The sequence below is a fragment of the Mandrillus leucophaeus genome, unplaced genomic scaffold (assembly GCF_000951045.1).
Source record: "Mandrillus leucophaeus isolate KB7577 unplaced genomic scaffold, Mleu.le_1.0 Scaffold284, whole genome shotgun sequence".
Classification (NCBI taxonomy): domain Eukaryota; kingdom Metazoa; phylum Chordata; class Mammalia; order Primates; family Cercopithecidae; genus Mandrillus; species Mandrillus leucophaeus.
Window position 1 is genome coordinate 2,554,967 of NW_012102965.1, and position 26,434 is coordinate 2,581,400.

General features: G+C 38.7%; 1 protein-coding gene across 1 annotated transcript in view; it reads left to right on the forward strand.

Annotated features, from left to right (window-relative positions):
- Window positions 1-26,434, forward strand: part of CACHD1 (cache domain containing 1) — a 228,708-nt gene that overhangs the window by 59,752 nt on the left and 142,522 nt on the right. Inside the window, exon 2 of the mRNA XM_011985473.1 lies at window positions 22,929-22,991. Coding sequence (XP_011840863.1) covers window positions 22,929-22,991 — 63 coding nt within the window. The remainder of the gene's footprint in view (window positions 1-22,928; window positions 22,992-26,434) is intronic.

The following is a 26,434-nucleotide window of genomic DNA, read 5'->3' on the forward strand; positions in this document are numbered from 1 at the left end:
ACTCAATATACAAATCTATAAAAAGATTATATTTTATTTTTTGTAGTAGGGGTCAGCAAGTACTGATGTTGATCTGATGGCCAGTACTATGATCTTAGAGTACTTTGCTTTGTACAAAAACCAAAATGAGTTTTCTAAGGCCCCTTCTTAATTAGGGTCCAACAGTAAGCTATGTTTCTCAGTTGTCATTTTGTATTGCTAACTGGCCCAGTGCTTGTGGAATCTCACTGTTTCTGCTGCTGCTAATGTTGACTTCTCACATCCATTCTTCATATTAATGTATGCTGCACGATGCAGAATAAATTCTGGAAAGGAGAGGGGGATGAGTTTCTGAAAGATTATCTCCATTTATAATGTGAGCAGCACTACTTGATAATTTTACCATTCTTAGTAAGCCTGATATTTAGAATCAAATCTCTTACATGGTCTAATTATGGAGATGGATATTATTATCTCAACATCCTCATATGAGTTAAGTTTGAAGACCTTTTTCTTTACTGTTTCTGAAAGGAGGTCCAGCTAATTTACTGCAAATGAAATAAGAAGTATTTTGGAGGAATAGGTTGACATTTAGCATTCTGGTTTGAAAACCCTCTGACTGTTAAATATTTAATGTGCTGCAAAGCATCCTTAAAAATTAAATATGAATGAGTTTTAGAAAACCTTGCAGTGGCATAAAAAATTGAGATCCCCACAACCTCATTTCAAGTGTGAGTGTCTGCCTAGGGAATCTTAATTATTTTTAATGAAGATGACATTATATTTTTGATCAGCATGGGGACATCCTAAATAACAAAATTAATATAAATAGAATCCTTCTGAATAATATCACAGCAGAGATTTACTTTGAATAAATTATTAGTTTTGTCTTTGAAGGTTAATCACTCTACCCTCTTTTTATTTTTTGTTTAATGTTAAGAGTAAAATCAAATGACCACAGAAAGTGCTTTTGTTTGAAAGAAATTTTCCTAGGTTTGTTACTTTGCTAAAAGAAATGGGTTACTTTTATAGACTCATGAGATTTAGAGTATTATAAACATTTTTTTGGGGTGGGATCTCTGCAAAGAAGCATTAGTGTTAGTATTATTATTTAAGAATAACCTGGTTGATGTTGATATTTGTAATCACATTTTTTCCATTTAAAAAATATCCTTATGCCTGATGGTATTCCCCAATTTAATGGCATTGGAAATAAATGCAAGACTCTTGAATTTGTTTTACAATGCTGACATCTGACATTTTAAAAATGTATACCTATATTATTATACTTCCTACATTTCATTGGGTTATATTATATTCTAGTTGCATACTGTTTTAAGTATCTGTTATGATTTGGAGAAATGAGATTTGAAGTCATGAGTCTATTGTCTGATGTTTGTTTTTATAAAAGGGTATAAGTTACATGTTTCAAAAAATGTTTCTAATTAAATTCCATGAATTTTTCTTGAAACTCCTTTTCTAAGAGAAGTGGCTTGATGTCTGTACCCTGTTTGAAAAAGATGGGATAACTTTCACTAACTATGCTTTTAATTTTTTCTGCCTTTTCAGTAACCATAGAAAAATACTGCTTATTTCTCTTTCTTGTTTCTTTCATTTTGACTAGGTAAAAACTAACACACTCAAAATGGAACCTATCATTGCTGGTCCTGTAATTACCCAGCTTTCAAATCTTTCTGGCATTTTTATTCTTAATACTCCATTTGTTCTCAATACTCCACAACCAATCCACAACTGAGAGCTCAAAAATGCCCCTTGTATCCATTTTCCTTCTTTTGCTACTAGAATCATCATCTTATTCTAGTCTTCCAGTTCTCTTTTTTGGTTTATTACATTAGCAACAATAAAAGTTATTGCTTATTGAGCACTTACCATATGCTGGCTACTGTGTTACTGTGATACATGAATTATCTTATTAATATAACAGTCCTATGAAATGGGAGGGAAGGAACTTAGGGCTTAGGTAATGTGCCCTTGACCACTCAGCTAGTAATCAGCAGAGCTGGGATTTGAATCCACAACAGCCTTTGGTCCTCGTATCCGTATTCGACCCTATGTTATGTTTTCATTTTTGAATAAGTCTTGCTGCCAAGAACTATTCTATAGGCCCAGATCAGACCAATTCATTCCCCTGCTCTATAATGTTACTTTAGAGGGTTTTTATAATTTCCAAAACTTAAGTCTTACTTCTAGGTCTTCTATGATTTTGGCCAAATCTACTTTTTCATCCTTATAGTTGTTTACGATTGGTAAAGCTTTACTGACTAGAACAAAACAAAAGATGCCTTTGTAGCCAACATTGATGATTCTGTAGTGAGGATCATTTGGTGTCTACTGAAGTAGCACAGTGCCTGGCAATAAAAGAGTAAGGCATCCTTCATGGTCAGGATTTAATAACACAGAACCCTTCCTTTAAAACTGAAAATTATGTTTAGCGTTTTGCCCTATAGTTTAATTGGAAGAACAGAGTGCTTGCTTCAGTGCTGATTCCTGGTGCTTGAACAGTTTAGCATTACCTGGGGCCATTTAACTTTTGCAAATCCCAACCTCAACAAAAGAGATTGGTTCTATCACCTTATTCCCATCATTCCTCCCTAGGGACTTAAGAATAGCAACTTCTTAAATAGTCAGCAAAAACATAACTTTAAGAAATAATAGTTGAGCTGGAAATTAAGGTCATTGACAAGATCTTAGAAATCTTTGTGTATACATCTAGAAAAAAAGTTGGAGGCTCAAGTTCAAAAATAGTAAAGATATAAAGTGAAACATACCTTTAGCCTTATTTACCTGGTCATGGTGAGGAGTTTTTTTTGTTTTGTTTTGTTTTTGTTTTTTTGGCCATTATTAATGAGCTGACTCTTCCCTGGAATGGTTAATTAAAAGGAATGAGCGCCGGGTGTGGTGGCTCATGTCTGTAATCCCAGCACTTTGGGAGGCCGAGGCAGGCGGATCACCTGAGGTCAGGAGTTCGAGACCAGCCTGGCCAACATGGTGAAATCCCGTCTCTACTAAAAATACAAAAATTAGGGGGCAGGGTGGTGGGCAGCTGTAATGCCAGCTACTTGGGAGGCTGAGTCAGGAGAATTGCTTGAACCCAGGAAGATGAGGTTGCAGTGAGCTGAGATGGCACCACTGCACTCTAGCCTGGGTGACAGAGCAAAACTCCATCTCAAAAAAAAAAAAAAAAAAAAGAATGAGCTCAGATGTGTATCAACATTCCATTGTCGGTTTTTTTTTTTAAGAGGGAAGAATGAATTATCACAAGTACTTATTTCCTAAGCCTCAATCTCTCTAGGAATTTGTTTTTAAAAATTCAAGGAAAACCTTATTGGCAATGAACTGTATATCAGATTCAGCCAGTTCTATAATACAGCACAAGTCAGTTCATTATATGGAATGCTTCTCTGCTGGCTTCATTCCTTAAACTTGAAATTAATGTATTGTGGATAGAATGAAAAGCATCCTTATTTCCTGCCTGCCCAAAACCCCCTTTAAAGGAAACACTCTAGAGTCTGTAAGTCGGACAGTTTCAGGGAATCCAACTTATTGTAGTTGGATACAGCCCTCCTCTCCTGTGCTGACATTAAGCAAACTGATTTCACCTGCCTGCATTTGCGTAGTGTTTGTGGCTTCTTCCAGATTCCTTGATTATTAATTAGGATTGAAGAGATCGAGAAGGGAGGAATCCCGACAAACATCTAATTTAAGTCAAGAGTTTAATCTGAGGATGAATAACTTTGCTTTTCATTAGTTAATAACTTAGGAAGAATGTGGTTGTGTGTGTGTGTGTGTGTGTGTGTGTGTGTGTGTGATGTGTATAGGGTTGGGAGGAGAAGGAGAACCAGAACAATGACAAAGAAGACCATCTTGAAGAACTTATTCTGGGAAAGTAAACAAGGTCAACAAGACCATAAACTCTGACAGAACCAATATCTACAAACAGATGTGTTTAGAGTGATTCTTAGCTTATTAACTTGCGCATTACTTCCTGGTGTCTATTTGTTGCTCAAACATGGAGAAGTGTTTGCTACACCAGCACAGGCTGTGTGTGTTTATACAGTGATGGGTTTGGTTGGTGATACTGCTTTTTGTGGTGGGAAAATCTTCCATGTTACAGTTTAATGCCAGACTCATACTGTTACCTGAATACTGGAAGCTTCTGTAGGACGTATTAGAAGGTATCACTACACCATATATTAAATATGGCAAGCCACTGTGTACTGGGAATTGAAAGATGAGCAAGAATGAGTCCCTGTGTTCTAGAAACTCACAGGATAGGGATAAGGGTGGGGAGGACTAGATATGTAAACAAATAATTGCAGTGCTTTTTGTAAAGTGTTAGAATAGTGTGAGGCCCCCAATGCATAAAGATCAGAATACTTTCCAAGGAGGTGAAAATTAAGGGAGTCTTAATGATAAAACTTATCAGGGAAATTAGAGGCAAATTACATTCTAAGTAGCAGAGAGAGCCTCTTTGAGTGGTTCTCTGTGTTTTGAATTTCCAGTGGGGTATGGCTCACTCATAGCAGATGTACAACTTGGGTCCTTCTTGTGAATTAATTAATTGAATGCCTACTATAGGCTGGTTCTAGGCACTGGGGACACTGGGAATAACAACAACAGCAAAAAAGCCCTCGTGCTCATGCAGCATACATATTGTGGAGACTGCAGACAGCAGTAGAGCGTAAGGTGTGTTGGATGTGATGAGCTACTGGAGTTGCTATTTTGCATAAAATGGCATTTGAGCATTTGCATAAATTGGCATTTGGCATTGGAGGTAGGCTGGGAGCAAGCCGTCCCAAGGAGATGTGTTTCAGAGAGAGGAATGGGGAGTGCCAAGGCCCTGCAACTGGAGAACGCTCATCAAGTTTGAGTGGCAACCCGAAGACTAGTATGTTGGGGGGTGGGGAAAGAAAAGAAGGGCCAAGGACTGGGGAGAAGCTCAAAAGGTGTGCATGATGTAGGTAAAGACTTTGGAACTAAGATAGGACTTGGGGTTTTACTCAGAATTCATTGGTAAGCCGTCAGAGGGTTTTGGGCCTGAAAGTGGCAAGAGACTGTCTTGGAGTCAGACATATCTGAATTCAAATCTACTAACTCTCTATGTCTGATTCATCGTCTATAAAATAGGTCTTGTTGTTCTTGCTTGAAAGCTTGTAATGAGGAGGAGGAGGAGGAGTAAAGTAGTAGTACTAGTAGTAGCAGCAGCAGCAACAATAGTGGTAGAAGGTAACAACTCAGACGGATTTGTTACTGTTTATTGGTATCTTTTATAATGAGAGACGGGACATGAATCAGTGAATTCTGTAGGATTAGGGCAATTACTTGAATATGTGAGATTGGAGTTCCCAACAGAGCCCCAAAGAGAGGCCTTGCAGGGCCAGGCGTGGTGGCTCACGCCTGTAATCACGGCATTTTGGGAGGCTGAGGTGGGTGAATTGCTTGAGGCCAAGAGTTTTAGACCAACCTGGTCAACATGGTGAAACCCCGTCTCTACTAAAAATACAAAAATTAGCCATGCCTGGTGGTGCAGGCCTGTAATCCCAGCTACATGGGAGGCTGAGATACAAGAGTCACTTGAACCCAGGAAGCAGAGTTTGCAGTGAGCCGAGATTGTGCCATTGCACTCCAGCCTGGGTGACAGAGCGAGACCCTGTCTCAAAAAAAAGAGAGAAGCCCTTCAGACGCCGAGCTGCTGTGGCTATAGATGGGCAATATTGCAAATACTTGGGTAACCAGGATTCATCCATGTGTATTTACGGCAGCTGGGCTTTTTAGAGGCTGAGAGTGGCCCAGCCCTCCTCTAGTTTTTGAAGCTGTTAGTATATTAATAAGTGAAGAAATGCCAAACAGAGTTACCAACACTAATATTTTAAATGTATCTGTTTACCAAATTAACTCAATGTAAACATGCAGTATAATTGTGTCATTTATGAACTAATTTCAGCATTTGTTTTTAAAACATTAATTCAGAGAATACTATACATGATGTGTTCTATTAATGGAATGCAAACTCAAAACTGAATAATACCTTTTTCTTCTCTCTTTTTTTTTCTTTTTGAGACGGAGTCTCACTCTGTCACCCAGGCTGGAGCGTAGTGGCATGATCTTGACTCACTGCAACCTCTGCCTACTGGGTTGGACAAATTCTCCTGCCTCAGCCTCCAGAGTAGCTGGGATTACAGGCGTGCACCACCATGCCCGGCTAATTTTTGTATTTTTAGTAGAGACAGGGTTTCGCTATGTTGGCCATGGCTGGTCTTGAACTCCTGACCTCAGGTGATCCACCTACCTTGGCCTCTCAAAGTGCTGGGATTACAGGTGTGAGCCACCGCGCCCGGCCATCTTTTTCTTTCTATTGTGTTATTTTATCTCTGACTGTGTGTAGAATCTCATTAGGAGAGAAGATCAAAAGTATTGATTTGGGGCTCTTGATAAATATGAAGGGCAGGTAAACAAACAAAAAGCCCTCCTGTTATCTCCTCCACTCTGCACATCAGGCCTTAATAATATTCACTGTTGAATGCTGAGCCTGAGGCTCCCGATGACTTTGTGTAATATTTGGATGGAATGTCACTTCCTCACACTTGCCGCTATGTGTCCTGCAGTATCTGCTTGCACTGGCCTCTTCTCCCTTGCACTCTGAACAATTCAAGGACAGGACTGTCTTAGTGCTGCATCCCCAGGAGCCTAGCTTGGGGCTGCCCCATAATCTGTGCTCAGTAACAGGAAACTGAGTCGGGCCATGACTGGCAAGTGAGCATTTCTAGAACATTCAGCTAAAGAAGGCTGAAGCTAGGACAATGGAAGCTGATCAGCCTTTTCACCTCCTGGAAGGACCAAGAGATCTAGAGCCCAGATTCCAGCCCCCTGGCCTTGCCGTTGGGAAGCCTAGAGTTGTGGGATTGCAGTTTCACTCTTCTGCATATTGGATCTGAGACTTTGGTGGAAGTAGCTTTGTCACGCATTCTGCCAAGCCTTAGTTTCCTCATCTGTAGAACAGGGATAGCAGTAGATACTTTTCAGGTTGGTTAAGGCAGAGACATTATAAATCAAAGTGCCTGTTCCTTCTCTTTCTCCTGTCGTCTCAGGAAGCCCACTAAAGCTTATTTCATCTGTAATTCTGAACTTGGTGGACACAAGTAGAAAGTGGTTGTTAGTCACTAAAGATCAGGAATATGTCCTTTTTGCCCCCACTAAGTAGTTTAGCAGCAGTAGATAAGTTCTCTTCTTTCTTCCCTCTTCTTCCCTCCTTCCCTGCATTTTTGTTAAGAAATTTCTTTTAACCAGAGCTTACTTTTAAGTATACTTGATGGGAATTTGGATTTTTTTTTTTTTTTTGAGATGGAATTTCGCTCTTGTTGCTCAGGCTGGAGTGCAATGGTATGATCTCAGCTCACTGCAACCTCTGTCTTCCGGGTTCAAGTGATTCTCCTGCCGCAGCTTCCCAAGTAGCTGGGATTACATGCATGCGCCACCATGCCCGGCTAATTTTGTATTTTTAGTAGAGGCAGAGGCAGAGTTTCCCCATGTTGGCCAGGCTGGTCTCGAATTCCTGACCTCAGGTGATCCACCCGCATCAGCCTCCTAAAGTGTTGGGATTACAGGCGTGAGCCACCACACCCAGCCCTGGGAATTTGGATTTGTACAGAAATTCAATATAGGGAGACTATTACTGACATTTCAAGAAATTGACAGTAGAAATGTCTCCATTTGAAAAGTCCCCTAGTGTAGGATTTTTAAAGCAGTGTTTAGTAGGCCACCTCCCTCAGGACCACCTCCATGAGTCTTACATATGCTGACCTCCCCCGGCTTCCTCCGGGCCTCTGGAGTCATCTGTGGAGGTGGGGGGCCTAGGAATCTGCCTTTTATAACAAGCAATCCAAGATGTGTTTTGTACCCTTAAGTTTAATAACCATCACCTTTGTGTCAGAAATCCAATTTATGCAACTGTTATTGAGCACCTACGATGTGCTCCCCATCATATTCCTCACATAGGTAATAACTAAGTCCTCAAAGCTGTGACCATAAGGTTGATATTATTGAGATGGTTTACATTCCATAAAGTCTCCCATTTAAAGTGTATAATTCAGTAGTTTTTAGTAAATTTCTAGTTATGCAATGATCATATGATCTAATTTTAGAACATTTTTCATCATTCCATAAAGAAATGTTGTATTCCTCCCTTAGTCGTCACTCCCCAAACATAGATTTATTATACCCATTTTTGGAGATGGGAAAATGGAGTCTCGGGCATTTAAACAACATGCCTTCAACTCTATAGACTAAATGTGGAGCCAGCAGCCAGAGTCCAACTTCCTTGCTTCCAGAACCCATGCTCTTTCCACTACACCATGCTCCCATCCAGGAACTCAAGCCAAATTAAATATTTACTTGGTGGGGAGAATAATTTGATGTTCTGGTTTGTCCTTGTTCAGTAGTTTGGTGGGATAATAAATTTTCCCTTTCCATTCCAACTGGCATTGAGGGGTAGATAAATATCGTTTAGTTTCTAGTTCGGTATGCAGTACAGCCAGATTTTGAAAATTGCGTGAGGAATTAGCATGGTAAAAAATTTAATAGTGGGAGGCTGAGAGTTAGGAGAAGTATTCGGTCCTGCCTCTGGTTGGTCACTTATCACATACCTCATGGACGCTTGATTTCCTCTTCTGTCAAATGAGTAGTTGTACCAAATCTTTTATTTAGTCATTTAACATTTACTGAACATGTATGGGTGATTAACACTGGATGTTGGATATTTGGAGAAAACCACAACAGTTTTAATACCAGCTACACTTAATTGGGCAAAAACAGTATACCAGATGCTGTCTTAGCTGGTCATGCCATTTAATCCCAAGAGCAAACCTAATAGGTGGCTATGATACATCTATTCTGTCTCTGTGGGGTTGGAGGCGTGTTGCTGAAATTCCTGTGAGGAAACAAACGTTTTGGATAATTTGTTCTGGGTTACACACATCTGACATACCTGAAGTCTGGAAGATCCGAAGCCCAGACCTTTGTCCCCATACTAGACTGCCTCTCTAGGTGAGCAGGAGTCCTTTTGCCTTCTGTGAGGGTCACTGTATTTGCAGCATGATGTGAAAGTAAATATTCAGTGACAGCACCAAAAGGAGTTTAATCTTTTTTGACTCTGCTTGCGTAGGTCTGGGAAGGTGTCTGAGACCAGCCCTCCTATTCTGTTTAAAGGATAGCCGATGATTGCGTTTTCCCCTCACCCAGTACTTATGTCGCCCTGCCGGAAAAAAACAAATTGTTTGTTGAGCAGTGCTAGATTGGGAGGGACCAGCACCTCTTCAACGTATTTCGGAACTTATGTTTACTAGTTTGGCCTCCTTGGCATGTACGTCCAAAGCCTTGAGCTAAAGTAAACTGGAGATTTGACTTGTTCTCAGACAGATGTTCCCATCAGGTCTTACAAATGGGGAAAAATCACTTTCTCAAGGGTCGAACTTGAACTTGAAATGGCCAGTTTGTTGAGGCTGGGAGCGGAGCTTATAAAGGCACTGGGAACTACTAGTGTCACAGCTGGATCTTTAATATCACAGCCATTTTCTGAGAATGTATAGCTTTGCAAAAGTCTTATCACTTCCGAAGGCTTCAGAAATGCTGATTTGGAGGAGTTCTTATCATTAGGAATGGGACCCAAATGATTATTTCTGTGAATACGTGTTCTTTTTGAAGAGTTTTTAAAAGTTGCTATTTATTGAGCTCTTACTATATGCAAGAAATAAGTGCTATACTTGCATTGAGCCTCACAAAAACCAGTGAAGTACCTGTTATCACCTACATTTTATGAATGAGGAAATGGAGACAAATCTAACCTTTCCAAGGCCACCCTGTTGGTAAGTGGCAAAGATTTTTTTTAACTCCCCGTTTTACGTTTATTTTATTTTTAACCCTAAAAACTTAAGAAAATTTCTACCCAGCATTTATTTATTTATTAAAATTATATTGTGCATCTGAGTCCAGAAAGCCATCATTCAGTCAAGATGTTAGTTAATAATTATTGTTGAAAGTCATGGCATGTGGTACTGCAGCCTTTACAGGCAAGGGCTGTTACCATGGCATTCGATATGCGTGACAGGCACCCTGGCTGTGAGAGCCTGAAAAACGATACAGTCAGGAGGACCTGGGAGTCATTTATGTAATCATATTAGCGTCACATTTATTCCATAAAGGCTAACTGCTTTGACTCATGGCTTCAATTTCCACATTTAAACTCGTCATTTTCAAGATTGATTCTATTTAAATTTTAATCTTAAAACATTCATTGCATCAGTATTTGGGTACTCCCCCCTGCAGCAGTTTCAGAGATGTATTTATAATTATTTTTAAACAATGTAAGTCAGCAAATATAATTTTCTTGTGACATCATATGATAGAAAGACTGTTAGCATTAGTAGCTTTTCAAAAGTCTAGCAATTGGCATGTCAGTAAAATTCTAGCACAATGGTAGAGTAGAAATTTTAGGTTCACGGTATTTTATAGAATCTAACCCAGTTTCCTGTTTTTTATGTGAGGGAAACTAAGCCTAGGGAGGAGGCTAAATGACTTCACCAGACTGTAGAGCTAGTTCGCACAGAGCTGCAATTTGATATTATTACTTATTTAGGTTTTGTGATGTTTTGATTTATGCTTTCTGTACTTCATGATTGTACTGAAAAGGTATTTATTTGAATAAAGGAATATACTAGAATTGTATTTATGAAAATTCTCTCTTTGGACGTGATATAAACGAACATTTCTTCGGAAAAACATCCAGAACAGCCTCACGGTTAGTAGCATATTTTGAAGTGTTGAAAACTTATTTTCATCTCAGAATGCAACATTGCAACTGTGTTTTAAACCCCAACAGTTGTTTTCCATTAAGTTATTTTAAAATTATTTTTTGAACAAGTATTTCTCAGTCTCATTTCTCCAACACTACTCCCTGCAAGTGCTATAGGGATTGCAAGACTGAATAAAACTGCCCCTCAGAGGACTTTATAATCTTTTGGAGGAGGTAAGACACATGGGAAACTCCACGTCAGAGCCTCTCAAGCATCATACTAGAAGATAATGCAGTTCATTTGGTTCTTAGAATTGTCACAGACCCTTGGGATGCTAATGGATTTCTAAATGGACCGCATTTTTTGCTTTGTGAAAAGGCTTAGGAACGGTATAGGAAAGTGGGTGCCTGGCCGTGAGCATGTGGAATATAAACATTCTTAAAGCACCTATTTTATCATGTCACTCCCCAGTTAAAAATCCTTTTAACGGCTATTTATTTCTTGGCAAATATACATTTATTCATTTACCCATTCAAAAAAATATTTACTAAGTGCCTACCACATGCATAAAAGCCAACTCCTCTCCCCGGCTTGAAAACCCTCCACAGTCTATGTATTCCATTTAGTTCAACTTTATTTCCAAAAGTGCCCCTTACGAAGCTTGGCTTTCTGTTACCACACATAACTTTGTATCATAATTATTGGCTTCAGGGCCTCTCTAGAATGTGAACTTTTTCAGGCAAGAAACAGTGTCTTTATCTTTGAACACCCCATTTCCAAATATGCAGGCCAATGTGTAGTGAGTCCTTTGTAAGTTGAGGCCAATGGGGCTAGAATGTAGGGTCCAAACGGGCAAGGATTTTTCTCTGTTATACCCACTCCCGTATCTCTACGGTCTAGAACAGTACCTGGCCCAAAGTGGGGCTTAATAAATATTTTCTTTATGAACGTATACTAAGCACCAGACCCTCTTAGTGAATGCTCTGAAATGCTCTCACCCAAGCTTTTTTTCTCTTTTCCTATTTAAATCCTACCTCAAAGGCAAGTCCAAGTTTCTCCCCTGCTGAACTCTGACAGCACCTTGGGCCTGTGCCAAGCATACTGAGTTCATACCAGAGTCTGTATTGCATTGTTCACTGTAGCTTTTTATTTTTTTATTCCTAATTTCTCTTGCCAACTAAAGGGTGAGTTTCTTAAGGGTATGGGACCATATTTTATATAGCTTCTGACTCCTTTAGAAAGGACTTGATTGATTGCCTGAGACACTAATTAAACATCAGTCACTTAAGTCTGGAAGATTAAGCATCTCAGGTTTTCCAGTTCCCTTTGTCCTTAATGGATAGATTCCCAGAGACCTAAGCATTTGTGTGGATTCGTGTACACACAGAACACTGAATATTGAAGGCTTATGTAAAGCACCACCCTCCAAGAATACATGTATAGCCGCTAAATACCTCTTTTTTTTTTTCCTTTCAAAGTGAAACAAAAATTGCCTTAATGGAGATCTAGGGGGTAGGGGTGGAGGCATTTGGTGTTAGGAGAGTGGAAATAGGGGAGTGGAAATTTGGCACCATCTGCAAAGAGTTTGGGCAACTCTACTTTCCATTTCTGAGAGGTTGCCATGTGCATTGTCATGAATATTACTTTTAGTCAAGTTACATTGGCTAACAGCAGACTTTCTCCGACATGTGGAACTGATTTATTTGACTTTTTCCCTTTTATGTGCTTTGAAAGCCAAAACAACAACAAAAACCCAGTAACCCTTCCGAACCTTTATTGCATTTAGGGAAGTGTTTCCGTCTTGGTTTGCCTGCCTTTGTTCTCCAGGATCATGTTTACTCACCCGCTCGCCTGGTTTTGAATACTATAACAGGAAATCAAGTGATGGAGACTAGAAACTCTTCTTGCTGAGATGATTGCTTTAGAATTTCCCTGCTAAATCAGAGCTCAGGCTGTCCCTTTTTCCCTGAAATTTCTTTTGAGGGATGGAGTGAACCAAAATAGGCAGCCCTTTGTAAAGGTGACACTTGTCAGCAAATTGTGACTCTCCCACATGCTTTCTTACAATTCAGAGCTCATGTTGGTTTGTAGGGTGTTAAAGTTAAATGCCACCGGACTAAGGAATTCATAATTTGAGTTCTTTGGCAAATTTGAAGTATCCAAGTGGCTGTGAGTGTGTGTGTGTGTATGCCCGCACATGTGCACACACATACACATACTTAGAGCTGAAAGAGGACAAGGGAGGAAAAATAGAAGGAAAGACTTGTTAATAGATTGTTGAGAGAAGGGGAACATTTTTTAGCCTAGGGAGAAAGGCTATCTTCTTGTTTTTGCTAGCTGGTTGAGCACTCAACTAAAATAAAATAATGATCTGTATAATTGAATGCCTAGGTTAGTGGATACGCAATGCTTATTTATGCTTTCTGTGTACAATCCACTGTGTTAAGGAATCATGGCATGGGCCAGTTGTCAAGGAATTTACAATAGGGTTAGGACCTAGAAATTCTAAAGACTGGAAGGAAATATAGTAAAATGTAAACAATATTGGTTTTATGGAGTAGTCAGATACAGATTTTTTCCCTTCTTTATATATTTTCAAATGTTTTATAAGGGACATATTACTTTGATTGTAGCATAGACAGTCTTTGCTGTAGAACTTTAGAAAATAGGGAAATTGTCATTGGTGGGAGGATGTTAAGAATGAGGTGTGGGGCTGGAAGCAGTGGCTCACACCTGTAATCCCAGCACTTTGGGAGGCTGAGGTGGGCAGATTGCTGGAGCCCAGGAGTTCAAGACCAACTTGGACAACATGGCGACACCCTGTCTCTACAAAAAAAAAAAAAAAAAAAAAAAAAAACCCAACAAAAACACAAAAATTAGCCAGGCGTGCTGGTGCACTCCTGTGATTCCAGCTACTCAGGAGGCTGAGGTGAGAGGATCCCTGGAGCCTGGGAGGTCAAGTCTGCAGTGAGCTGTGATCATGCCACTGCATTCCATCCACCTGGGTGATAAGAAAACAAAAACAGAATGAGGTGGGAATTGAATTGGTAAATATCTAAACAGGTATTTTTGTTCCCCCCATACCTCCAACTATCGTAGAATAACTATCATTAATAGAATGTTATTATAGTCTTAAAAGATTAACTGTAGTAAAATAGAATAATAGTAGATAACTATCATAATGGTGTGTGAAGTACATTTATAGTATTTTTAGTGCACTCTATATGAATTCATCTTCTCGTTTATGAGATAAATGAGTTATGTAAAGCACTTAGTGCCTGACAGATAGTAAGCACTATATAAGCATTAGCTATTATCATTATTTATAGCAACATTAAAACAAAATAAGGAAGTCTGTTGAGCTGGGACATGGGTACAGTTTGATTTGCACAAGGTCATCTATTGTGTCACTGATGCATTTTGTTTTAAATTCCCAATGTAAGCCTCTTCCTTTGCCATGGTTTTCAGTAACTAAGCATTTCCCTTTGTTATATAAACTGGAATAGCCCTGGTTTCTCGCAAGTTACTGTGCCATTCAAGATGTAGTTTTTATAGTGAGCATCAAACATAAGCCTTTGAATTTATTTTCTCCTCAGAAAGCTGAGGTGGTGTAGAGTCTAGTTGTAACTTTGGATGTATGTGCTTTTGTGAGTTTGACAACTCTGAAAAATGTTTGTCTTTCTCTGTTATATATTCAATTTTAAGATTGTGGGGGAAGAAAGGAAAAATATATATCTTAGATATATATTATTTACAGGCAAGCCCTGTGACTATTTTGGTCAACTTCTAGGTGTTACATAAGTTTTCTCTATTAAACTCTATTCTCTATTAAAGATGATCTTTGCATAGGGGATTACACATAAATTTAGGAGTAAAACGGGCTTTGTATTCAGACTTGACCATGTACTTACTAATGCTCAGTTTTGTCAAATTAATCTCTCAGAACCTCAGTTCCCTCATCTGTAAAATGAGGACGTAGTTATAAAGGTTGTTGTAATTATTAAATGAGATAATGTGTTGCAAAGCACCTGAGTGCATTCCAGGTCCTTGGGATACATGGCAACATTATGATACATAGTACATCCACACACACACACACACACACACACACACACACAATTAGAATATTTATATATTTAAATGCTGCTTTACACATATTAATAAATTTTTTATATAAACATGCTTTTAATAGCTGCCCAATGTTTTTGATTGGATGAAGAGTCTTTAATTGGTTTCCTATTGTTGGATACTTAGGTTACTTTCTATTTTTCTTTTTAGTGGTAGCCTTTTTGATACTCTTGGCAAACTATTTTCTTGAGCCGCCTGTATCCAAAATGAACAAATTGTGAGATTAAAAATTGACCAAAGGCCAGGCATGGTGGCTCATGCCTGTAATCCCAGCACTTTGGGAGGCCAAGGTGGGAAGATTGCTTGAGGCTAGAAGTTTGAGGCCAATCTCAGCAACATAGTGAGATCCTATTTCTTATTTAAAAAAAAAAAATTTTTTTTTAAATTAGCCAGCAGTGGTGATGCACACGTCCTAGCTACTTGGGAGGCTGAGGTGGGAGGATCACTTGAGCCCAGGAATTCAAAGCTGCAGTGAGCTAGGATCATGCCACTGCACTCCAGCCTGGGTAACACAGTAAGACTCTGTCTCTAAAATAATAACAATAATTTTAAAAGTGACCAAGATCTATAGCAACAGATTTTTGACCTCAGAATGCAGAATAATTAGCCTCATCAGAGAATACCATTTTTATTGGGCCTTCCATTTGTTTAATAGTATGAGGTTAAATAGTCTGGTAAAAATCAGATGATGTCTAATCTGGACAGAAGGGATCCCTTCAAACCTGGTAAAAGATTATTCATAGGGTATACTTAGGGAAGAATACAGTCATACACATTTTATTTCTTGAAACACTTAAATTAAGTGTTCATTAATTACCTTTTCAGTGCTTTTTTTTTTTTGGTTAGAAACAGGGCTTCACCATGTCAGCCATGTGATCCACCCACCTCTGCCTCCCAAAGTGCTAGGATTACACGCGTGAGTCACCACACCCTGCCCTGTGATTTTTTTAAAAAATTTGTTTAAATGACAGCATTTTGTCTTTTAGTGGTTAGTGTTGGTCAACTTCTTGCAATAACAGTGGTGATCTATATTTTCCTCCCCTTTAGCCACAATGCCTGGAATCATGGAAACAGATCCAGAGCTGAATGAAGCCATTACTGAACTGTCAGCCATATGTGCTTGCCACAGAGACCCATAAATAGCAAGAGAATAAGCTTTTGAATAAAAACTCAGTCCACATTTCTTAGCAAATATCAGGGAGGGAGACCCACAGAATCTCATTAGGCTTGCAAAGGTATTTATTTCTTTGCTGTGGTATTCTGCTGTAGCATTCATTTCAATATCTAGTTAAAATTTGGCAGAGTTGTTGGTGGCGTGAAGGTTGGGCCAACTGTCTGGACTGACCATCTTACTAAACACACATGTAATTGTCCTTGCTCCAGCAAAGTGGAATTCTCTTGCCATCTGTCAAGCAGGCTCAATTAATTTGGGAGATTTGGGAAGGGAGGAGATGATGGGAAGGGAGGAGATGATGGGTTGGGAGGGTGGGTCAGTGGATGGAGAGAGGGAAGGACTAAGGTGCAGTCAGTACAAGGTGGGGAAAGCAGGCTACCCATGTGCGCGTGCACACACACACACACACACACACACACACACACAAGATGTTTGTCTTTTTTTTTTTTTCTTCCCCTTGGAGTAGAGGTAGGGGGAATTGTATTCAATTGTTGTTATGTGACTCTAATTTTTAACTTCATTTGTGTTGAACCTGCTTTTTTGGGGAGAGAGCAGGGAGGCAGTGCTTAGGGAATAAAAGAAAGGAATATGTAAAGAGATTTGATTTAATAATGTAACATACCTTTAGAACATCTAGGTTGGATGAAACTCAGTAAAGATACCCCTTTTCTTGCTGAAAATTCAGATTTGTACGGTACTGTTAGATGGGAAGCTGGAGAACTAAGTAATGTTATATATACTTAAAGTGTGAGGGAGCAATTAAGATGTTGCCTGAGGGAAGGCTCAGGAGACCTTATCTGTGAATTGCTAGGTGACTCTTCAGTTAGCATAGCCCCAGTTTTATCTGGATGGTGGATCGGGGTTTAGATTTTTCTTTGAGTTTTTATAATAGCCCAGTTAATAGAGTCTTGCCCTTCCTTTTTAAGAATGCATACATAATTTTAAAAATACATAAAATATTTGTGTATTTACAAAAACATTTGAGTAGAGTATATTTTAGAGAGACTACCTAGAATGTATGTTTAAAGTAAATTTATTGAAGCATAGCATACAGAAGAATGCAGTCTTTAAGTGTACATCTTAATGAATTCTTACAAAAGTAAACACATCCGGTAACCAGCAGCCAACCACATCAAGAAACAGAAAATTTCAGCATCCCAGAAGCCCCTTTTATGCCCTATTCTGTTCATTCTCTCACAAAGAATAACCACTATCCTGACTTTTAACAGGCTATATTAGTTTTGCCTGGTTTTGAACTTTATATAAATGGAATTATACATTTTGTATGCTAGTGTCTGGCATCTTTCACTCAGTATCATGTTTGTGAGATTCATCATGTTGATGCATGTTGCAGTCATTTTTCATTCTCATCACTGAATATTCTGTTATGCGAATTCACCACAGTTTAATTTTCTGTTGCTGATTGGCATTTGAGTATTCTAGGTAGGTGCTATTAGGAGTAGTTTTGCTGTGTGAATGTTGTTACACTCTACTTGTCTTTTGAGGAACACACAACCATGTGTCTGCAAGGTGTATACCAAGGATTGGAATTGCTGAGTCATAAATATCCATATAATTAACTTGAGAAGATACCGCCAGTTTTCCAAGGTGCATGTATTAATGAGAGAAAGGTCAGTTTTGTCTCTAAATCAGAGTGCTCAGTTACCATGCACATAAGAATAAGACATTTTTTTCTTGTTTTCTTTTAATTGTGGAAATAAATGTAACAGAAGATTCTGTGAAATGTTTCTATTTAAAATAACATTTTAAAATTCCTCACCTATTTTAATCTGTTCACTATATAATAACACATATTTTTAGTTTTAGTATTTGATGAAGAATTTTAAGAACAAGAAAGAGTAATGGGCAGGGCTGGGCAGTATCTTTAGCTTAATTTTCAGGGATTTGCAAAGTGAGGAGAGTTAACTTCTGACTCCCCTCAGGTTGTGTTCACATTAAGAGTTCGGATTTCTGGGATTCCTTTAGCCCTCCGGGGATCGGGGATAAAGGAAAGTGACAAATTGGAATAAAGACGAGTTGATGGGTGCAGCACACCAACATGGCACAAGTATACATATGTAACAAACCTGCACATTATGCACATGTACCCTAGAACTTAAAGTATAATTATAAAAAAAAAGAAAGAAAGAAAGCAGAATGCTCATCCTGCCTACCCATACCCTAACCCTGTTGCTGTGGGCAAATCATCCAAGAGGACTGAAGAATCAGACCTGTCATGATGGCTCTTCATTTTCTTTTCTTTTTTCTTTTTCGTTTACTTTTTTTTTTTTTGGGAGGGGGGACATGGTCTGACTCTGTTACCCAGGCTGGAGTGCAGTGGCACAATCTCGGCTCATTGCAGCCTCTGCCTCCTGGGCTCAAGTGATCCTCCCACCTCTGCCTCCTAAGTAGCTGAACTACCCATGGGTGCCATCACACCTGGCTAATTTTTGGTTTTTTCATATAGACGAGGTTTTGCCATGTTGGCCAGGCTGGTCTTGAACTCCTAAGCTTAAGTGATTCACCTGTCTCAGCCTCCCATAATTCTGGGATTACAGGCATGAGCCACCACACCCAGTGGCTGATCATTTTCATGTTTTAGGAAAACTTTTCCTTTGCATTTCCATTTTCCAAGTCCTCTATTAACCAGGAAAATCTTTACCCCAAAGTCACAAAAATGTCGGCTAGGTATATCACTTTGAATTCCTGGCTCTTGAATTAAAATCAAAAGTTCCAAAAAGCCCCGTACTCTATTTCTCTTATAATTTTACATAGCAATAGAAAGTAATAAAAACAAAACCTTTGTCTGGGATTCTTTAATTACCCTGGACAATATATCTTGCTTAAAATAAAATGGATAGAAAAAAAAAAATCCCCAAATGCTCATTTTTTTTTTCCCTACATGCAGGTATTAGGATAGGCTATGCAGAAGAAGAAGGTAATATGAATGAATTTGTTTTTTAATAGCTTTGCTAAATACAATGCCTGTTTTTAACTCAAGGCCTAGATTTAGGCCTCAATGCTTCAACTTTTTACCTCGGATATATTTTCTACCTTTGGAAATGTAGTTTTTTAGTCTGTATAATGTGGTTTCAGACCCCTGCCCTGCCTGCCACATACAGTTGTTGTGAAAATCAAATGCAATAATTTATTTGAAACTGTAAAGTATAAAAGTACTAAGCCTTTGAGAGCTGGGCTTAGCAGGCCTTGCATTTTAAGAAAGACGATTACTGTCCATTGACCTAAAGCATAGTGAAAATTCACCCTGTAGTTTGAGATCTTGTGCACATACATAAGCCTGAACTTTTTTGTTGTTGTTTTGTTTGGTTTTTTTGAGACAGAGTTTTGCTCTTGTTGCCCAAGCTGGAGTGCGATGGTGCAATCTTGACTCACTGCAACCTCTGCCTCCCAGGTTCAAGTGATTTTCCTGCCTCAGCCTCCCAAGTAGCTGGGATTACAGGCGTGCGCCACCACACCTGGCTAATTTTTTGTATTTTTAATAGAAACGGGGTTTCACCATGTTAGCCAGTCTTGTCTTGAACTTCTGACGTCAGGTGATCCAGCCACCTTGGCCTCCCAAAGTGTTGGGATTACAGGCATGAGCCACTGTGGCCAGCCTAAGCCTGAACTTTAACCTAGCACTTGTGGCTGATCCGTTAAGTCATGAGTTACTTGTCTAGGTTCTACTGGCTTCCAATGGCATCTCACTGAAGTTCTTTTTTTTTTTTTTTTTTTTTTGAGACAGAATCTCGTTGTGTCGCCCAGGCTGGAGTGCAGTGGCCGGATCTCAGCTCACTGCAAGTTCCGCCTCCCTGGTTTATGCCGTTCTCCTGCCTCAGCCTCCTGAGTAGCTGGGACTACAGGCGCCCGCCACCTCGCCCGGCTAGTTTTTTGTATTTTTTAGTAGAGACGGGGTTTCACCGTGTTAGCCAGTATGGTCTTGATCTCCCGACCTCGTGATCTGCCCGTCTCAGCCTCCCAAAGTGCTGGGATTACAGGCTTGAGCCACCGCGCCTGGCCCTCACTGAAGTTCTTAAAGCTCTTCTCCATCTCACACCCCAACCACTTGAGGAAGGAGAAGGGGCAAGAAAATGTTTTGCTTTGGTGATAGCCCCGAACTGTGACCTACCACATCCCTTTTCACTTCTGGGGTCAATACAGGGTTATACAAAATAGGTAGTCTATAGAATCACCACTGCTCACATTTAAAACATCTTTCTTGGTTCTAAAATTTTCTTTTGCCCACCTATATTTATTAGATATAAAGAATATAAAAATGCTTATGTCATAAGAAGATAAAAGTATTAGTAATCACTCCTGTTAAGATAATAAACGAATAAAATAGGGACCAAAACACAGCCTCTCGAACCCTTCTGGGCATATATTCTTTATTACTACTGAGGAATTCACCTTTGCTTTAACAAAAAGGAGAAGGAAGTATCTGATTTGGCCCTTTGTGGGTACTGGCTTGAGCAGGGTGGATCTGGAGTAGTTCATGCCTCCTTCATCAATCAACTCTGGCGGAAGCATTTGCCAAGATAGAACAGATACTGTATCAATTGGAATATCACTGCCAGAAAGGAAATAAGAAATTGGCTATGTTTGTCAAGATCTGGAGTCACTACATGAATTATGTTACTTTTAATAAAAATGTACTGTTGGCACTATTTAACAGTTTTTGGAAATCAAATTGTATGAGAATAGAGAATGTATTCTGGGGGGCATGGGTGGTATTGACATTGACCAGGCCTCTAAGAGCATTATAATGTAGTCAACTAAGGTGTCCCCCAAGGATCTGGGAACGTGGAGTTGTAAGAATGGAGGTCTTATAGGTTCTTAGTGCTTCTTCCAAAATGAGTATTCCAGGATTTAGGATCCTAATGCCCCAGAATGTAACACACCTGTAGTGAGATCTAGAGCAGAGCCCCATAATCAAATACATTGGTTGAGATCTGCATCAAAATGTATGAATATCACACTAAGTGGTTTAATAAGGACTATACATACACATCAGCTCAAGTTAGGATTTACTACCAAATAAGTTCAGGCTGTTTCGTATTTTGCTAACAAATGTGTTATGTAAAACTTTTGATTTTCAGAGCCTTTTGAATTTTGAAATTACACATAGGGATTGTTGATCTGCATCATGTTCAGGTGTTAGCTCCTGACCGTAGCATCTTTTAATGTATGTAAAGCAATCAGGTAGCAAATTCTTATAAGACAACAGAGTTAGGAGTGCCAGATCTGAAGTCACATTGCCTGGGTTCAGATTCCAGCCTTGCCAAGTGATTCGGGGGTATGTTATTTAATCTCCCAGACTCTTAGTTTTTCCTCTTTAAAGCTATGGTAATTTTGAAATGAATATGAAATAAAATATACACATGAGGCACAATATCTGAATTGCCCTAGGCACTTCGTAAATATGCTTCAGTTTCCTCATCTATATAGAGATAATAATAGTGCCTCTCACAAAGGTGTTTTATGAGAGTTAAATAAATAAATGTAATGTGCTTATAATGGTGTCCACGCCATGGTAAGTATTCAGTAGATACTAGCCAATGATAATATCATTATGAACATTACTAGAAACCTGTAATGAACTTTCCTACTGGCAGAGTCATTTTCAGAAAAGAAAATGATGGTAAACACCTGTTGAATGAATGAGTGGCACATTGGAGAATGATGGGAGGCACCATGATTTGTAATTATAGTTTTCCAGACTGTAATTTCATCCTAGTCCTTCTCAAGTTTGTTTGCTTCCCTCCACCCTGCACTCCACCTCCTGACCAAAACCTCCCTCTAAGCCCCAGCAGCTTGATCTTCCTTCATTTGGTCTGTTTAGATGTACATTGCATGATGAACTTGGCTTCACTTGTCTTCTGTACCACAACCATGCAGGTGTGTTAGGCCGTCTGGGAAGCTGTCCCAGATGCTGACAAACCCTGGCAGCAGGATGGAAAGGAAGAAGGAAATTTTGGCTGACATCTCCAGGTCTGACTCCTTACTCATCTGGAGAGTTCAGTGGTATCTTTAAAGCTTGAAGATAAATGATGAGGCTGTTGATCTAACAGATACATAACTTGGATTCTCATTCTTTAGTTTGTTATATGTTAATCTCTTGTGATTACTCAGTAACGGTACAGTTTGGTAAAGTCCTAAGTCTGCAGAGACATTTTAAATAGAGGCGATGTATGGAGGAGTAGGTACCAGCTAGGCAGGGACCAGGGGAAGAATGTGTGTGCTTGTGTGCTGTAGTTTGGCCTAATGTCTTGGCACAGCTGTCATATTTCCTGGCATGTAAGAACTGGATCTTCTCTTAAGTCCACACATATTTGGCAAGCCCTATTATGTTACTCTCCCGAGGGGGTGCTTGAGTAACGAAGGTGATAGATAATATTGGGTAGGGACTGAACAGGGACATGAGAGAATATGGAAAGAACCCCTTTCAAAGAGCTTTATTGCATTAGATGTTAGAGTCTGTAAACAATTACGGCATTCAGGGAGTGCAGGATTTAAATGAGAAACACAACTTTGTCAAGATTATACCAGTTGGATAAAATGGCATGGACTCCGGAAATCTATAATTAAATGTATTTTTGAAAATGAAAAATACAGTGTAACACCTGGTTTATTTCACTACAGAGGTGCCTGGGCATTGCTTACATAAGTGTGATTGACTTTGGCTGATACTTGGGTTTCTGTCTGTAAAATTACTGCATTTTAATTAAAAAATTTTTTTCTACTAGATTCTATTTGTTGTAAACAAATTATTCACATACACACTCATATAGAAAATGACTTACTTAGAAAATCTCATGTTCATTTTCTTTTCATTGCAGCGGATATTCAACTCCTTTGTTTACACTGAGAAAATCTCAAATGGAGAAAGTGAAGTACAGCAGGTAAGAGGCTATGAGTACTTGACACTCCCTGTCTTTGTCTTGCTTTTAGATTTCCTGTTCTTTCTCTATAATTACACGTGCATCTCATGCATAATGGTGGCAGCCTTACACTTTGGATTCTTAGAGGTGGTTAAAAACTTATGTGTATGGTTTTCTGCTATCTGTGCTATAATTTGGAACTATTTAATTCCTTTTTGTTTTAAAAATTCCTAAACAACTCGCATCTAAAAACATTGAAAATATTTTTTCTGATGTAGAAAATAAGTGCCCAGGCTTTGGAATCAGACAGACCCCACGTCAAATTCTGGTTTTCCTCCTTACTTTGTGGCCCCAGTAAGCAATTTAGTCTTTTTGAGCTGCAGTTTCTCAATCTTTAATAAGAGGAACATAATATTGCCTTATGGGGTTGTGATAATTAAATGATGACAAATTGACGAAGAATGAAGTAAAATTGTAATTCTGGCATAGAAGCAGCTCATTGGATGTTGGCTTCTTTTGTTCCATTCTTTTTCTTTCCTTTTTTTTTTTTTGTTTCTGCCTTTGCTTCTCCCCTCCCATCTTCTTTCAGTTCTCTGTGGAGTCAAGAAGTTTTGAGGTCAAATTCTATTTACTTTATTTATAGCTGGCTTCAGATGGACTGCCTCCTAAAACATAGTGTTGGTGAACCTGATCGTAAATAATTGATCTGTGCTTGAAAAGAAGGGTGGTAAATAGGAGTTGGTTTTAATTTCAGCGAATCCACCAACTTCATTACAGTATGTGACCATCAACACCATCAACTAGTAATTTGAAGCTAGTTTAGAAACTCAAGTGAAAAACAGAACCCAGCTAAAAACCAGAGTGTAGCAGAGTGCTTCCACAAAATAGAAAGATAACTACAGTAAACTGCATACGATTTTAAACTCTCTGAGATTCCGCCATTATTATGTTCATGGAGAACAGCTTGACTTAATCCGAACTTAAAAAGTACTATATAAGAAGAAAAGATTTGCAAGTGTCCTTATAGTGAAGTTGTTTGTAGGATGCTTATTTACTTATAATAAATTACTGTGGTTTAATCTCGAAGTGCAGCATTTCCTGTTTATAGACATTGACTTTTTAAAGATTGGGTTTCTGCAGGTTAAATACAGAGGATATAAATAGTCATGTATATGTATATTCTTTTTCTTAGCTTTAGATATTTTTAAAAGCTGATGGCCTGAGTATTTATTTATTGTAGTAAACATGATGTAGTTTGCTGTGCTAAGACTTATCTTCATAATTCCTGTCTTATTTTTATTTCAGCAAACTAGAAAGTTCTTTGTGGTTGTGAAATTTAAGAGATTTTTTTATGGGCGAAGATTTCTGAACAAAACATGTTCAAGGAAACTTTCTGGGAGACCAGAGGCCATTTGATAACATTTTAAAGAAACTGATCCAGGGATATCAGTTTTGCCACTTTCCTTCAAGTAACAGATACAAGTTCTTAGGCTGTTTTCAAATGTGAAAGTTTTTTTTCCCCCCTTGTACTGATGTCATTTTTTATTTATCTAGCTAGAAACAAGTTTAGAAGCCTTTAATAATAATTTTAGAAATTATAGCTGCTGATTGAGCACTTATGGAACATCAGTGCTAGGCAACTTCCATATATATCACATTGATTTTTACCAAATAACCTTGAAGGAAAGATATCTTATTACAGATGAGGAAATTGGGGCTCCAAGAGGTAAACTAAGTTATTTGTAGTTGATGGATATTAAGCAGGACAGCTAACTTTCGAAATAAATATGACAGAAAGTTTTGTTATTTGTATTTTTATTTTGTTTTATTTTTTTTGAGACAGGGTCTTGCTCTGTCGCTCGTGCTGGAGTGCAGTGGTATGATCATAGCTCAGTGCATCCTTAATCTTCCAGGCGATCAATCGATCTTCCCATCTCAGCCTCTCAAGTAACTCGGACTACAGGCACATGCCCACATGCCTGGCTGATTTTTCGTTGTTGTTGTTTTTAGTAAAGATGAGGTCTTGCCATGTTGCCCAGACTGGTCTCAAACTCCTCAGCTCAAGCAATCCTCCTGCTATGGCCTTCCAAAGTGCTGGGATTACAGGCATGGGCCACTGTGCCCAGCCTATTATCTGTAGTTTTAATGTAACGTAGTTTATTTTTAAAATTCTTGTTTTCATCAGATACAGGAGTCTCTGCTAAACTCTGTCTTTATCCAAATAATTCAAGTGCAAGGGAATTACCATACAGTCTATTCTGTGTGTCCTCTGACTGATTGTCAAAAAGTTCTTTCTTTTATTGAACCAGAAGGGTACTGACTTTTAAATTCCTGCGGTCTCTCCAGTCCATCCTCTGAAAGAACCCTTAACAAATAGATCTGTGTCTGTTGTTTATCCCAAAAATGAGGACAGTTGTGTCACTGTTATTATCGCTTAGCCTAAATTTTAGTATAAACAGGTCTTAAATAATTTCTTCTTCTGTGACATGATTTCTAGATCCTTTCAGTACTATGGTCATTATTACAACAACATAACAATAAAAGCTCATATTTACACATTTATTGAAAAATTTGCTATCACTTCATTATGATGGTTCTCCCATGGGTTGAATTGAACATGGGCTTTCTCATTCTACAATGAGAACACAGACACCTCAGTACCTTCTTGACTTTAATAACTGTTTAGACACTCTGGATTCTGTGGTCCTGGGCAGTACCCAGAATGAAATCTTTAGGGACATGTTTACCTCATATGTTTCCTATTCTGTAAAATATCCGCCATCACAGTCACTCACACTTCTATCTCCTTTGAACTTCAGAACAACTCCATGAGGTAGGCGGCAGTATTATTATTAGCAATGTTCAGAAAAGCCATGGATCCCAGCTAGTAGGTAATTAAGCTGGCTTTTAAAACAATTGTGAAATTTATCAAATATATGGAGACATGTGTAAAACATACATATAAAGAAATATATTAAAATTAACATCTTAACTTACTACCCAGCTGAAGAAATGATGCATTAACAAACTTAGAAGGCCGTTGTATGACCTTCCAAAGAGAGTACCTTCCTCCCTCCCTCTCAGAGGTAGCCTTATCCTAATTTTTTGTTAGCAATTCCCTTGCATTTTTTTGTTTTGATTTGTTTTATATGTATTTATCCCCAAATTAATTTTGAGTTGGCTATTTTTTGTTCTTTATATAAATTTTAAGCATATGTTTATATTCACATATCTTGCTAGTTTCACTCAGCTTCATATTTGTTAGAAGCACCCATGTTGACATCTGTAATTAAGGGTCATTTATTTCCATTTCTATGGTATTCCATTATATGCAATTTATGTATCCATTTTATAGCTGACGTTGTTTGGGCTGTTTCTAATTTTGTTGTTGTTTTGTTTTTTAAGAGACAGGTTCTTGCTCTGTTGCCCAGGCTGGAGTGCAGTGGCACGATCATTGCTCACTG